This window comes from Equus przewalskii, chromosome 22 (genome assembly GCF_037783145.1).
Source record: "Equus przewalskii isolate Varuska chromosome 22, EquPr2, whole genome shotgun sequence".
NCBI lineage: Eukaryota > Metazoa > Chordata > Mammalia > Perissodactyla > Equidae > Equus > Equus przewalskii.
The window spans coordinates 52,926,628-52,943,317 of NC_091852.1; the positions used below are offsets into that span (position 1 = coordinate 52,926,628).

Below are 16,690 nucleotides of genomic sequence, written 5' to 3' on the forward strand. Positions count from 1 at the left end.
CTGCTTCAGCGGCCCAGGGTTTTGCTGGTTCAGATCCTGGACGCCAACCTACACACTGTTCACCAAGCCATGCTGTGGCAGCATCCCACATAGAAGAACTAGAAGGACTTGCAACTAGGATATACGACTAGGTACGGGGGCTTTGGAGAGGAAAAAAAAAAGCAAGATTGGCAACAGATGTTAGCAGAGGGTCAATCTTCCTCACCCAAAAAAAAAACCCCAAAAAACCGTTAACGTGTGGGGAACCTGGGTGATGAGGAACAGTCACCAACTCTTTGTACTAACCTTACAATTTCTTCAAGTTTGAAATTATGCAAAAAAACCAAAAAAGATTAAAGAAAGGGAGAAGTCTTTGTGGATGACAGCCTGGCCTTGAGATGGTTGACCCTGCCCTGCCCGAGCCATCAAGGCCCAGGGTCACGCACTTGACCTCCAGCAGGGCCACTTGACCTCAGCAGACCCTCTCCCATCACAGGTTGCAACTTCTCCAGAAAAGACCACTGGGCTGCCAGCCCCGCCCCAGTCACCCTCGGTAGGCCCTCAGAGGCAGGCACCAACTCCCTGCTCGACCTTGCCAGGCCCCTGCCGTGCCCTCCACTCTTGACCCTGAAACTACAAACCTCCTATTCAGCCCGTCCCCACATTCTTAGTAGGTGATGCCCATCAATCAAACAGAGGCCGCGCAGGCTGTCTTCCTTCACCTGCTTGTCCCATGGCCCAAAATGCAGCAGGCAGAACGGATTCTCTCAATGGAAGCAAGTGGACCAGCCTGTGTCCCGGCCCCAGATCCTTGGACTCGTCCCCACAGCTGCTCTGCCTCATCTCCCCAGCGAGCTCCTCTCAGGATCTGAAGCTGCGTGTCTCCAAGTGAGAAGCTCCCTGGCCCCATGCGCCCACCCTGCACACACGACAGTCTCGTCACGACCAACCACGTCATCTGGCCTCCACCTGCACACCGGGGGCCTGCACTGTGCTCCCCACAGCTGCTCGACACCACAGAGACAAGCAAAGGCCAAGGCTCACTCCAACACGAACCCTTCCCAGTTCCTGAGACTGCTGGTCATATTTACTAATCTTTCAAGCTCTAAAATAAGTACGTTTTTTTATAAACCACCAGAAAAAATCAATAAAGATTGTCTTAAAAACGAGGACCAGGACAATTGTAAAATCTGGGAAGACTTTACGAAGGGACCTAAAACAGGCAGAGCTGTTTCTGGAGTAATGGCTGAGGAAGGGGCGCGAGGACTGAGGCAAGCGAAGAGGACAGCAGGGCCACCTAGCAGCCCCGTCTGTGAACCTCGGGCGTGCAGCGCCCCACGACGCAAGAGCACAGACAGATAAGACGTGAAGGTACCACCGTCTCAGGGAGAATGAAACGACTTCAGTGCCTCGCTCCCACCAACACAACAGTGGCTCCTCCCACACTAATGCAGGGCCACCTCGTCCGAGGGCAGCTACACGAGCCTCAGGGCAGCACCACGTCTTCATTCAGGCTTGGCGGAAGCTGTGGGTCAGGTTCAAGGAGGACAGTCAGCTGCCCCACTAGATTCAAAGCCACACATCATTTTAAACTTGAGAGAAAGAAAAACAAAGTAGCCAAATTTATTACTGCTAATTGGATCTCAGAGCACCCAAAGTCTTAATCTTAAATTTTTGGCTAATATAAGATTTTTATTGATAAAACCGGGCCTGTAAATGAATTTTGCATTAGAGGAAACATAAGATTCTAAAACCAAAAAAAAAGAAATTGTCTTTCCCACTAGTTAATCCTCACTGGAGCTAAAGATGAGAAACTGCCACACTGTGCTCACTTAGTCGACCTCATTTAATTAAGGAAAGGTTCCTAAATAAGTCACTGGCCTTAAAGTCTGTTATGAGTTTAAGAAACTGCAGGAAACACACACCCCACTAGAGCTCTGTCTTCGTCCAGAGTTGAGCAGGCAAGACCCAAGGGGGGTGAGGGGCCCGAAGAGGGGGTCCAGCCCAGGGGCTGCAACAGCTGGGTCTGGGGCAGTGAGAGGCAGTGAGAGCCCGGGGGCAGCTGGGCCCCAGGCTCTGTCTTCAGCAGAGGGAGAGCTAGGATGGGCAGGCTGGAGGCACCAGAAGTCGTCGAGCACACAGGCATCTGTGTACCCTCAGACACACTGCACGGGCCCAGGGGCAGCGAGCGGCTATGAAGAGCCTGGTGTCTGACTGCCCCACCACCAGGAACCACGGCTGCGGGAGAAAGGGCATCTCTGGTGAGGCCAGACATCTCTGCAGGGAAGCGAGCAAGTGCTCACAGAATGACGAGACACATCAGAAGGACACAGAAGCCCAGAGCTGACAATCGAGCACCAGATCAAGTGAGGGCAGCAGTGGACTGCAAGCCACTGAAGAAGACAGCCGCAAGTCCACGTAACATAAATGCGCTGAACTCTGAGGACAGCAGTGTTTACACCCTCTCAAAGTGCCTCCCACGAAGCTTGTATCAGTTATAAGGGGACAGAGCAGCCCCGCTGGAGAAGCCTGCAGACAGCCCCTCGGCCACGTGGCCGGAGTACAGACCCACGGCCGAGACGAGACCACGAAGAGCAGAGGGCAGCTGTGCCCTCCGCCATGCCTGCTGAAGGACCCCCAGACTTCACCTCTGAAGGCCAAGAGAAGGTCTGAACTGGACCCTGAAGTTAAGACAAAAACAGGGGGGGCCGGCCCAGTGGCACAGCAGTTAAGTTCGCACATTCCACTTCAGTGGCCCAGGGTTCACCAGTTCGGATCCCGGGTGTGGACATGGCACCACTTGTCAAGCCATGCTGTGGTAGGCATCCCGCGTATAAAGTAGAGGAAGATGGGCACGGATGTTAGCTCAGGGCCAGACTTCCTCAGCAAAAATGAGGAGGATTGGTAGCAGATATTAGCTCAGGGTTAGTCTTCCTCAAAAAAAAAAAAAGAAAAGAAAAGAAACAGGGACCTGATGGTGGTGATGCTCACATGGCTATACTGTGGTTCTACAGGGAAGTGTTCTTGTTTGTTTGAAAATCACACTCACTTATCTGGGGGGAAAAGAGCTCCTTGTATTGTACTTGCAAATTTTTCCTAAGTTTGAAACTGGTTAAAAAAAAACCCTGAAGAAACTAATGAACCTGATTCAGGTATGCATGTCAACTCAATTTATCTCCCAAATGCCAACAGTGTCTGACAGGCACGCAGGGCCCCTTGGCCAAGAAGGCCTGGAAGCACACAGGGCCCAGAGCTGGGTTTTCAATCCCTCTCTCCAAGGAGAGGAGCCGGCCCCTCAGACATAACGGGTTCTGCGCAGGGCAGGGAAGCACAGGATGAACCTGGGCCTCTGATGGTGCCAGAAAGAAAGGACACACTGCGGGGACAAAGGACACAGGAGCCCACTGAACAAGCTCCCAAGGCCCGAGCTGGGATAATGTGAACAACCAAACAAACAAGGACACATCAGGTTATAACCACAGAAATCAAACAGCCGCCACAAGTCCATACTGTGGACGTGTGATCAGATAAATGAGGGGAAGAAAAGTACGTTCTTCCATAGAACAATTCCATATATTGTATGATATAGCCCCCAGAGAGCCTTCAAAACCTTTAAAATTTAAAGGATAAACTGTTTAAAATCATTATGATACTTAAATGAAACACACATTCACAAATATACCTACTCTGTTACCACATCATATGGCATCAATTCAAACCCACCTGGCATTCACACGGCCTGCGTTTCTACAGCAGGTGTAAACATGAGACGAAGACAGCATGCCTCATCCGGAACAGCCCCCACTGATGTCACACAGACGCGTCTCCGAGAGGCACACCTACCGTAGGACGCAGCACAGCACCGTGAGATGGGTGGGCACACTGGCCGGGTTGAGCATGGCGGGTGTGTCCGACCTCATGCAGGCCAGGAAGGCCCGCATCCTGCGGTTCTTGTCCTCCACGGCCTTCCCCAGCCACAGCCTCTTCAGGTTGGGGCAGGTCCACTCCCTGAAGGCGAGGGCTTCCACCAGCTCCGGGGTCTGAGGAGACTTCCCTTTGTAGGCTGCCCACTCCTTAATGATCACCGGTGAGACTACAGGAAGAGAGAGCAGAGGAGCGCCATTTGTGCCCATCCCACGGCGTGAAGCCCAACACAATAAACGCTCTAGGAACTACAGTCTCGAGAGGCCACTCTCATGTAGCAATGCCTCCTTGAGAGCAAGCCACCGGGCACCGATCCTCCCGTCTGAACACTGTGCTCTCGACTCTGCGCACTTCAGTGGCTCCTTCAGATTTCTAGTCAGGCCACCAACACAGGTCTCAATCAAATCATGACTGGATTCCCCACATAACGAGTATGCATAAGTCAAGGATGCTACACAAAATTTGCTGTAATATTTTAAACCCGTTAATAGTCTTAGTGATATCAACTGGTATAATTCATAGAAGCATGTGATTATCGTGGAAATCCATGGAAAATCCAATTTAGATGGCTAATCTTTTTCTACACAGATAAATACTTTTACTAGTTAGATTTGAGAAATAATTTGCATTTGGTAGCCACTTTCCTTGAGGACTTCTTACTTTAACAAACGTAACTGTTAAACTCTGTTTTAAAGATTAACAAGGACAAACTACAATGTGGCGAGACCCCAAAAGCCTAGTAAGACAGCAAGCAGAAGCAAGATTCTGTGTTTTGAAGTCCCCAGTGACATCAGCATACCGTAATTCTGTTCAGCAAGATTGAAGACAAAGCATAAAATTCCCCATTTCACCTCAAAAAAGCAAGAAGTTCTAAGTTGATACAATACAAAACAGTGACCTTTTATCTACAGTTGTTTTACCACTATCAAACACACAGACATTCACATTTTCCCACAAAATTTCCAAATGAATTAAGGGAAAACTACAATGGGGGAAGGCAATGAAGACAAGGCACACAAGTGTGACAAGTCTTCCCCAACCGCACTGAGCCCACAATTGACAGGCAATTGGTAGGAAAAGGTGGGTGTGCATCTCCTAAGTAACAATTAGCTCGCTTTGGTCAATAAACAGCAGAATTGAAGCAGAGCCCTGCGAGCCCCCTGGACCAGGCACGGCCTTCGCATGGCACACAGCTGGGACAGCACCATGATTCTGATGTGACCTTCGACACGGCAACTCCATCCAAATAACCATTCCCCGCCTCGGCTCATTTTCCCTAAAATAACACCTACGGCAGCTGAGAGGCTGGGAAGAACCCAAATCCTGACAAAGCGAAGTGATTAACTGGCTCATCTCTAGCTCTATCCAACTCTAAACAGGGTCAGGCAAGACAGTCATCTCTTCAAATGTCCTGAAGAATGTCCAGGGTCAGATACCTGGACACACACCCTGTGTCAGCAAGAGGAAAAGCGCAGCCCACCCCAGACAAATCAGGGGACGTGCGCATGGGGGGCACCGTGACCAGTCACTCGCGGGACCCGCCTCCCAGGAGTAGGCTGCTGGAACTGGGTGCTGCCGAAGTCAGTTCTCCAGCAGAGTAACCCTGGTCACTGGCAAATCCCTTTCATTTACATTTGAGTATCTCAGTGTTAAAACGTTCAAGGAAAATTTAAAACACTTAAAATGTTTAAAGTCTACCACGTCAAAACAGAGATATACATGTACATATAAATACATGCATCTTTGTATTTATCAGTAATTTTAGGTGCCAAACAGAAACACACAAAGTCCCCATGGTCCAGCAGACTCCGTCCTTGGACTCACAATCCAGTCCACCCTCCAGCTGCCACAGGCTGCAGTCACACCGCTCCGCGCAGCGCTGCACGCAGAAGGCGCCGTCACACCACGGGCCCTCCCTCCCTCAGGCAGCGTCCACCCCCGCCTTGCCCCAAAGTCTCAGAGGCTGGCACCCTCTCAGCCCCAGAAGAACAGGGGAAGGGAGATTACAAAATGAGTCATTAACCAATTGCTACATTTTGATTATGTTACTCCACAAAGTTCATTTTCATGCCCAAAAGGGCAAAAATCTATTTTTTCTATGAAACATCTTCATTTTGGTGGCAAAGATTTATTTAAAAGAACTGATTAGACTTTATCTTTGGTAGTAGAACCAGTTAATCTAGGTTCTCTCATTTTTCGCCCCCAACATGCACACACGCACCCATCCACTACACACACATGTGCATACCCACCACACACACACACGAACACAGAGTACGAGTTCAGTGCATCTTCAAACACTTCCACTATAGTGTCAGGACTCGGTGAGTTTTCTCATGCTAGGTGTTCTTGCTAAGTCAATCTTCATCTTCCTCCTTTTCTTTCCTTTTCATCAGCTCTGTCCTCACCTCTCCTTTATAATCTTTACCAATCATTTCATTTTATCAAGGCTCTTCATTCTAGAAATAAACTCTGGGTGGAGGACTTCCATTCTTAAGTTCAGAATGCTCAGACTGTACAACTTCATGCTCCCAGGTACATCAGAGGTGAGTGAGGTCGGGGTGCTGGGTCTGTTCCCCCCGAGGGTGGCCTGGAGTGCCCTATACACTAGGTGGGGCTCAGAAGGCCCCAAGTGTGCCCTGAGTTTACCTGGCCTGATGCTGTACGCCCCAGGACCAACCTGATGCTTAAGAACTCCCACGCCCAGACAAATGACTGCCCGGATCCTAGAGCAGGGACATGTAGTCAGTGCCCACCAGGAGCACAGGACAGGGCGGGACACCAAGCTGAGAAGCAGCTCGGTGTGTTAACTCCTGCTCACTGCTCTAAGCATTTCTGTTGCCTGTCTGCACTACTCATGACAAGAACAGATCAAATCTAACTCAGAAAATACATCTTCATCTGGTAAAATAATGTGCAGCAACACATGGCCACCTGCTCCCGACGTGCTTTGTTTTTCACATGCGTGTGTCTGGTTTTAAACACCCAGACATCTGGAGATCTTCTGTGTACACCACCACTTCACAGCCGTGGAACCTTGGGCAGTCACTAGCAAGTATTCACTGAGCCCCTACTGTGTACCAGGCAGGGCCAGGACACAGCAAGGCACGTGGCACCCAGGCTCAGGGGCTGAACCCCACTGCCCAGGCGAGGTGGGGGAGTCTGAGCCTGGGACCAGTCACGAAGATAGCTCTCTGCTGCGGAGGAGCAGAGGCACCTGGCGCCCTGCTACACAGTTACAACTACGTGAGATCAACTGATGTCATGGAGGCTCCTCAGGTTAGATTCACTAATTCAAGATTGGTGTTTTACAGAGTAACGAATTCCAGGGCACAGCCCACTTTCGGGTTCACATGCAGCAGCCTCTGAGCTTCAAGCTCCGAGCACGGGCAGCTGGGGCGCGCACGGCACCTCCTCTTCCTCTAGCTCTGGGCTTCTTCCCAGGTGGCTGCTGCCCAGGAATGGGGCTCAGTCCCCGAACTTCAGTTCATGGGAAAGGGCAGATGCAAAATAGCCAGCTAATAGCAAGTAATCTGGGCTCTTATCATTTCTGCAGAAAACACTGGTTATCTGCGGATTACTGGGACGGGGGGTCTGGGACAAGTGGATTAGGAGAACACCCTGAGCACACACATCCGGGACTCAGACCAGAGCGGTGTGGTACGCGGCCTTCTCTGATGGCGCCGTCCTGGGGAGACGTGCTCATGCTGCCTGGTTAAGACAGAACAGGAGAATCCCAGCGCCGAGCCAATCCAGCTGCCGTCCATGAAGAAATCTTGCATACATCACCATCAACAAACATTTATCTCAGCCTTTTGGAAAACGCACCTTTTCAAGAGGGAGACCACTTCAAAAGACTGAATACCAAACCGTCTTCCTTACTCACAATAAGCCAAATCATTACACTGGCAAAGCAACTCCAGGGCACAGGTTTCTGTGTCAGAGGCTAGATTTATAAGGCACTTTCTTTACCGAAAACACCTGTTTAAAATACAACTTCAGGACATAAAATACTGTCACACTTGAGCTGCCAGTAAAAACCCAGTGTTTTCCATCAGACGTTAACCATCTTCTACCAATATCCCATTTAAACACACGACAACCAGCCAGCTGTGTAACGCTGATTGGGGATCCATTCCAGACTGGGAATAATGAGGAGGTTTCATTGTATAAGCCAATTCCAACTGACCGGCAGTGGCCACCTGGAGCACCACACAACAAAGCGTGTCTCCCAGCTCAGGCTGGAGCTTGGTGCTCAGCAAGCGTGCCCGCCTCGGGCTGCGGACGAGAGAGTAGCATGCAACACGGGTATAGGTGAGAAGGAAGATGGGGATGAATGGCTGCCCAGACACCCCTGACTGGGCCTATGGTCTGCGTCCGTGCATGTGCGGGTATTCAGAGAAGTGCCATTGCTTTACTTGCTGAGCTTTCCTGGGGTTATGGGGAAAAAACCCAAAACCACACAAATAAATAAAAACAGAACTCCAGTCCTTCATATCAGGGCAGAAACAGAAAAATGGGTGCAATGACAGCTGTTCCTTCCTTCTGAATTTAGGAAAACTGCCGGTACCTTCCAGGGAGCGCTGTGCGCAGGCAGCAGGGTCCCGCCAGCCCTCCCATCCTCACTGCGCCTCTGTGAGCGCTGCCCTCAATGGTTGAAATCCTTCCTTGAGCCTTCAATCTCTGAGGCTGGGGCAGCCCACTGTCCACAGAAACACATGTGTTCAGGAGGGCACATGGGAGAGCTCGGCAGTACAGACACGTAGATACACGCGGTTCCTAGTCTTCACGTTCCCCAGTTGGGTCGACTGGAAGCTCAGAAGTTCAAAGACCTGTGATGAACACGAACCCAAGCACAGCACCGCCCCTGCGTGGCGGTCTCTGGAGTTCTGCTACTCAGAGCTCTGAGAGGAAAAGGCAGTTCAATCACGCTACTCCTGGAAAGCTTTGTGGAATAAAGAAGTTCAGATTACTAGAACAGCTTTCATCAAATCACGGGGAAATGTTCATGACAACCAGTTTTCACAAGTATTTGAACAGCCCACTAATACTGTTGTGTTAACGTACTCTGTTTTATAATATAACCCACAGTGAACAGATTAAAGTTTATTTTTAATTAGCAGTACCAATTATTTGGCACAAACAAAATTTCTAAAGCAAACTGGAGCAGGAAAAATCAATGTTCCTTTTGGCTTTTCTTGATAGTTAAAAAAAGCAGAGAATCAATATGGGAAAACCCTTTATAAAAATAGTATTGGCAGTCTATAAAGCTGCTTCCTATTTCCATAAATTCATCTCATGTGTCTAGAATTTACATTCATCTACTTTATTTTACTTAATTCTGAGGTACTCCAGAGACTTGTTACAGAAAACAGAGGTCAGTTTCGTTAAGTGGACGATAATTTTAAAATGTGCAAATCACTGGGCTTTACTTCCCAGATTTTTAACTCTTCAGCCACGGATGAGGCAACCTCCTATCCTGCAGTCTTTCCAGAAGCTGACCCCCTTCTTCACCTTCGGGGGTTACCAGGGGAACCCTGGGCACTGAGGGGGCTCCAGGGAGAAGGGCCAAGGGGCAGCAAAAGGCAGAGCCGCCTCCAGGGCCAAGCGCCTGTGGGAAGCAGTCACCCATCTGGATTCTACCCACGAAGGCCTCCAGGCCAGGGCCAGCTCAGCCCCCAGCGCCCATCTCCAGGCCCAGCCTTCGTCCCCACAGCTAGAGACAGCTCCCCAGTCCCACCTCCCTGCAGGCTTCAGCTTGCTCCCCCCGTGGCACTTGGAATTCCACCACAGTGACTTCAGTAGCATTCTGCCATAATAAACAGCATTCTGATGAATTCCCTAAAAGTAAAACAGTAGAACCTAGGGATGGACAGAGAGACAGAGAAAATAAACCGCCAGCACAGAATTCAAAGGGACTTTGAAAGGCTGGAAGTTTTTCAGCACCTGACTGTAGACATCCTACTTGAAACATATGACTGTAGAGATGAAACTGTGTCAGTCACATGAGAATTCATGGTGGATTAGGAACACTTTATCCTAAGCCTTAACCAGGAGATTAGATTTCCCAAGGGACACACATCTTAAACCTAGTGAGAGTCCCATGTCTTTAAAGAACGCTGTAGACTTCACTATGCCCTGGACTACTTGTCTCTGACAACAAGCCACCCGGGGAAACTCAAGAGGCGCGGTGAGTTCACCAGGAACACGCATCTGCACACACGTGTTCTGAAGCCGTGCTGGAGCGAGACCCTCAGGTCCAGAAGTGGCTGCACCACCTACAGGGTAGGAGTTCGCCTCGAATCACGCAGCACAGTCCGGTGACCAGACTCCAACGTGGACGGCAGGGCAGCGGGCACACGAAGGACAAACCGGCCCAGGACCGCACGGTGTGCTTGCACGTGGGTTATGAATCTCCAGCAAAGAATCACAGATCCACCTCATCCACGTATGGTCCAAGAGCAACTGTGGGTCCAACAAGATTCCCACAGACTCATCCTTCAAATCCCGTCAGCCAAGAACTCCCGAGACCATTCCCGGTCAGCCTCTTTCACCACAGTCATTCATCATCATTTCCCCATCTATCCAGGGCGTCAGGAAGCCACAGCATCTTCTCCTGAGGAACGCTAAAACGCGCAGTCACTTGGCAGCTGCTTCAGGCACAGATACAGTGGCATCCTCAGAGTCTGTGTCAGAGTCAGCTGGAACCGAAGGACCGGTCCTGGGGACTCACATCAGTGCACGCGCTGTTACTCAGATGTGAGGTTCACAGTGCACAGACCGACTTCTCACAGGAGGTTTGAGCAGGCTGGGGGCATTCAGGCCCAACACTCACGGCAGGTTCTCAGGATGAAATCCTTCCCTGTGGAGAGCTGGGGTTCCAGTTATTGTGATAATCAGCGACGCGTATCACTGACAAAAACCTGTCCTATAGGCTGTTTTTCCCTTATTAATGTAACCAATGCATGAAACAAGTCCAACTTTATCAGTTCCCTAAAAAGGCCTAGATTCTGCAGCCACATATGAAAATCTCACCCACTGTAATTACAGAGCCAAACAAGTCTCTTAACTTGTACACTCAGGTCAAACCGACACACCTTCTGTCCAGGGGCAAATTTTTATTCGTAACGGCACTTTCATAACACATTCCTTGAGGCCACATTTAAGTGCCAGGGGCTGACGCTGCTCCATCTGGGCAGCGGGCACAGGGACCGCCCTTCCTTTCCCATCTCGAGGTTTCACCTTTGCCTCGGCTCAGCAATGCATCCCTGCCCACCCCCCTTTCTGTCAGAAACATCACTCTCTCCAACCCTCAGAGGCTCCCCCAGCCTACAGAAAAGTCAAAACCCAGGTTCTTAAGTTCCCCGAACAGAAAGACCACAGCGTGCCAGGCGCAGACCCTTCACAGACCCTCAGCGACGTCACATACTCCCACGCATGGGGTCGTCTCCCACATACCACGTCTCGGGTCTCCACTCTGACAGGCCATTGGCCGGATGAGTTACTCACTCTTCATTAGTGCCAGACACTCCTCTGAGAGGGATGCCCACAGCAGTAACAGACATAGACCCTACTTCCACTGAGGAAGTATCAGCTCCTAAACCTCGCTCAGCCAAGCGCAGCCTCAGCCCCTCCTCATAGAGAAGCACCCCACTCCAGTGTGGCCCCAAGCCCAGCCCTTTCCCTTCCTACCAGCTGGCTCCCTTTTCCAAACCACACCTGAGGGATCCTCACCCAGTGCTTCTTGCCTTCGCCAAGAAAAGGGGCACAGGCCTGGCCCCACCCTGCCCTCACATCACTCCCTCTCCACCCTCCTGTTCTCACTGATAAATTCAGAGACCCAGGTACACAGCACTAACCTGACATAGTCTCTGTCCTGAGGCAGAGCGAGGCGGCAGGGGACGGAGGCAGAGGGAGGAAAGTAAACAGGCACCTTGTGGATTCTCTGAAGATGCCATCTGCTGAGGACATGGCATACCTCCTTCCCCTTTCCTTTGGGGTCCCCAGAGCCTCCTCCAACCAAGGTCAAGGCCCCACACCCAGAGACTCAGAGAACTGCCCTGACTCCTCCCAGAGCACACTACCTTCTCCACTTTCCCCATCACCCACGCCACGGCCTCCAGCCCCAGCCAGTGCACCCACGGTGGGCCGGCACCCACCATCTCTGTGACAGCGCCAGGCCCTGCCTCGGGGTCTGCACTCAGCCCCTCACCACGATGGGCTTCCCTCTGGCTGGCGCTCAGAGGGTGTGGGTCTGCCCAGTGAACACCCTCCCCTGCCTTCTGCTTCCCCTAAAGGACGCCTGCACCACCACGTACAAAACACCAATGAGCAGTGAGCACGTTGCATGCTGCCAGCTGTGCGTTCGAAATTTTAAACCCACAGGCCTGCAGCAGGGCAGGAAAGGCCGAGACCTCACCCGAGAGCGCCTGCCCCACAGCTCAGCCCTGAAACACGACCTCTAAACTGGAGGGGAGACCACGACAGCAGGCGACAGCAGATGAAGGGACGCCCACCGCCCACCAGTGCGGTGCAAACAGAGCACACCAGCCATACCCAGGCTCCTCAATGAAGCTGGAAACACTGTAAAGGAGAGCCCGTCCCAGGGTCCACTTGAGGGCCCCACACTGTGACCAGTGAAAACACCTGAGGGGTTTGCTGCATAAAGGTAACTGTGTTGGGCTGGCCCGGTGGCATAGTGGTTAGGTTTGTGGGCTCCACTTCGGCAGCTCAGGGTTTGCAGGTTCACATCCCAGGCAGGGACCTACACCACTTGTCAGCCATGCTGTGGTCGTGTCCATATACAAAATAGAAAAGACTGGCACAGATGTTGGCTTAGAGCCAACCTTCCTCACCAAAAAAAGGTAACTGTTTTTGGAATGCACAAGCAAATGGAAGAAAGAATATCCTTTCACTGTGAAAGCAATGCAGTGCTATGGGGCTAAGGACACAGAGGAAGTAAGCTGCACCCAATCCTGCAGCACTGGACGCTCCAGGCCCAGCAGAACCAAGGGGCCAGTGAGGAACGGAATGGGGACACAGCTGTGGGGCCAGGGTGGCTTGGGAGGGGGAACAGGAAACTGATCGCCCTGTGCAAAGTAAGAAGGTCCTCCTTTCTGAGCAGAGGAGTCACATAGCACGAGAAGAGGAGGGTGCACGTCAGGACACACCAGCCTCTGAAGAGCATCCGTAGAACATGCGGCATTTCATGTGGCGTCTGCAGCCTGACAGAGGCCCTGCGGAGCCAGCATCAGCTCTTCTTTCTAGTCATCATCACACAAGCCCAGCAGCCACTCCCAGGACAGCTACCCTCGAGTAAGGGCTGTGACGGATGCTTCATGTTAAAGGCCTACAGACTCACAATTCTGTCACGGTAATCAAACAGAAAACCTACGACTCCACAAAACTGGGGTTTCAGCATTGCCAGGATCTCCCTAGTTTAGAGTTCCACAGGTGAGACCCATGCCCACCCTCGTCCCTGAGCTGGTCAGCTGCACGTCACCAGGCCTGCGCTGACCCGCCAGACAAGCAGGTGATCAGTCACTAAATATCCTTAGTTTGGAGGATGGTCTAGTCAATCTACAATTTCTGCAGTTCACAACATTATCTTAGACTGTATGTATTTCCCACTAAACACACTACAGTGACTTGTACCACAATGGCCCACCTGAAGATGGAAAAGGCTCTGACCTCAACTTTGGCCAACATTTCACACAACGCTTCCCTCCCACCCCCCAAGTCAGCCAGCAGGAGGTCTCCGAGGAAAGTCATTCCTGGGCCTCTCAGACTCAGAGCTGTACACAGAGACACACCAACTGCACAGAAGGGGCCAGAGGACAGTGGTAGTACCCCCAGAACACTGAGCCCTGTCCTGTGGACACCGGAGCAGACGCTGCTGGCCCCTGCCTGCGACGTGGAACCACAGCAGCATGGTGATCCTCAGCACCCTTTCCAGATCAACCTTCCGTTTAAAGTGTAAACCTGCCATTTACATTTTACCAAGTAAACAACATGACTCGGACATTAGTGAGTGAAAAAAGCCCGTGGCTCATCCTCCTTTCCTGAGGCCCCGACGAGCCCGCCTCCTTTACACGGGGCACTCGGGCGAGCTCAGTCATGATCCTTCTAAGGCTTGAGAAAATGCACAAGAGGTTACGAAGTACCGAGGAAAACAAACAATGGATTTTACAGTACATACATTCTGGTGGAAGTCTGTTCTTTCTAAAAGCAAGTCTCTCAGTTTTCTTTCTGCTTTCTGCCAAGCTAAACAGGACTCCGTAAACATACTGGCGAACTGGCCTATAGAGCAGGGCGGCGGGAGGCAGGTCTTTGCTGGCTTCATCTTCAATAGAAACAGCAATTTTGATTTCACCCTTTGCATGGAAGAAAGCAGAATAATATTGCACATTTTTCATGTTGAATTTACAATAAACTCACAGAAATACACTGCATTACCCCCAGTTAATGACATTGCAATTCTATTCCACAGCAATTGCTTAACAACTTGCCTACATTGAGACATTTAGGGAGAGCTCATTTAACAGTTTGTAGTCAAAATACACACTCGAAGAGTCAAAATAAAATCCACTGTTTTATTTTTAATCTGGAACCAAGAATGAAAGAAAACTACGTGGATGATCCCAGTCTTTGAAGTAATCTAGACAGGTAACATCAGACAACAAATAGAACAGAAAATCCTGAGGATCCTGAGGCCTTGCAGATTTTATTTGCGTCAAGATGGTCACGTGAAATGAACTTGTAATTTCCAATGACCTATATGACATCCAGGAAATGGATGAAACCTGAAAATAAAATGATCAAATTTTCTTTACCAAGCTCTTCCATGAAAATTACCACATGCAGAAGCCATCTACCTAGGAGAGCTCTCTTCAGTGCTATGTGCTTAAAGTCCTCGGCAGGCAGCGGGCTCTGGTGAACGCAGAGGCCCCGGCAGACTGTCTCCGGAGTGGGAGGGTGCGCACGCCGCAAGGGCTGGGCATGAGGAGTCCACTCTGCTCACGCTCCATGGCCAACACGGCAGGGGTTCCGCTGCAGGACCCACCAGGAGACACCTGACCACTGTAGACTCTGCCGTCCCATCTTAGATATTTTACGGCATCAGGTACACCGAGAGATTTTGCAAGGAACTTTGTTTATGTATATTCGTAACACAAAAATATATTTATGACCTTCCATTAAATTTATTGGTATACACTCTTAATAATAATTTTATAACATTTGCACTTTCACATAAATTTAGTCCTCAAATTGGTCTTTTCCCTTGTCCTCAGCACCCTCCTCCTCATCAGCCCAGTAGCTCCACGTGGTGTGCACTCCCCTAGGGGGACCTCCTCTCACTGTGACGAGGCTTCCTGGCTCTGTGTGGCTCTGAAGCCCCGCCTCCCTGCAGGTGTCTCAACTGGGACAATTTAGTACCAGAGCTACTCAGCTCGCAGGAAGCAATGTACTTTGGAGTCTAAACTTTTCCCTAACATACTGAAAACTTCTATTCCCTAATATACTGAAAACTTCTAAGTGGCATTTTAAAATCTGAAAAGACAGTCGAGTTCACTTTTCTCAAACTCAGTCATCTGATCAGTATTTGCCCTTGAAATTGGTGAGCACTGAAGAGGAGGACAGTCAGTCTGTGTCACTCAGACTGACCCAACCGACTGTCCCGAGTCAGATCTACCAGTGTGGGCGGGGCGGAAACAGCTGGTCCAGGGACCTTACATCCCAAACAACCCCAAGGGAAAGGGCGCACTCTCCCAAAAACCTGGGTTCCCTTAAACTTAGCAAAATTCTCTTTCCACAACAGTAACTTTTCACTTACCCTTATAATTTATGTTGGACCTGAAAAATAAAATGTTTACCTTGCAAGCATAATCTGAAAAGGGACATACATGCATACCCATATCAAAAAATAACGGATGAGACTAGGAGGCAATTACAATTGAAAAACAAATTAAAGGAGCTGAGTAAACAGTGCTGGACTAACTATTCTCCATGTCGTTTAAGTTATAAAAGTAAGCAGTGCTCAGATTACTCAATTAATGGCTGAAGTCCCACTTGGGAGTGCTGTGGAACAGGAGTGACTGCTGCATTTGTTGATTCCATTCTACAAACCACAGACGGATTACAGAAAATAGGAAGAAAAAGGCCTGATTATATATGGTGATGTAGATGCTGATGAAAACAGGTTAGAAATACATGGTAGTAATAAGCCAATTCTACGTGAGCAATCTGGTCACCAACGTAACTTGTTAACCTATGGGTCTATGCGGATAAATACTACAAATCACTGAGGAAATTTTAAATACACATAGATCCATTCAAGACGCCAAGATTCAAAACAACCAATGCCACACTGTGCCTCTACTAAAGCACACGTTCCAGACACTAAGACGCAAAACCATGGCACTGTGTAAAGGGATAGCTGAGTTTTCTGACTATGCATATGTTACAATATCCTGCATTCCATTCTTGCTGTACGTGCCACAAAATCACCCTCAGGGAGGTAGAGGAACGAGTTAAAGTGCAGGAAGCACTATCAGCCTCTCAGAAGGGGGCATTTCTAGGACAATGACAAATCAGACGTATGTGGCTTCGGAACTAAAGCTGACACTACGCGTAACCACAGGGTGAGAAATCTTGAAATTAGAAATTAAAAGAACAAAATTACAAGTCAGAAAATAACATATTAATTAGAAGTTTCAAAAATATTTTATATTAAATTGAAGGGGAAAGTGAGACTTTTCCCAAGTTGTTCTTTTATTTTATTTAGAGG

At 49.8% G+C, this 16,690-nt stretch overlaps 1 protein-coding gene across 9 annotated transcripts in view; it reads right to left on the minus strand.

The window, feature by feature from the left end:
* The window catches only part of FAM120A (family with sequence similarity 120 member A), a 108,744-nt gene that overhangs the window by 20,672 nt on the left and 71,382 nt on the right, over positions 1–16,690 (minus strand). For all 9 annotated transcript variants that reach the window (XR_011531525.1, XM_070590100.1, XM_070590099.1 and 6 more), the window contains exons 10-11: positions 14,102–14,276; positions 3,823–4,072 (exon numbers count right to left, since the gene is read on the minus strand). Coding sequence is in view for 8 of the 9 variants with exons in the window: in XM_070590100.1 (XP_070446201.1) it covers positions 3,823–4,072; positions 14,102–14,276 (425 nt within the window). In the remaining variant the exon portion in view is untranslated. The remainder of the gene's footprint in view (positions 1–3,822; positions 4,073–14,101; positions 14,277–16,690) is intronic.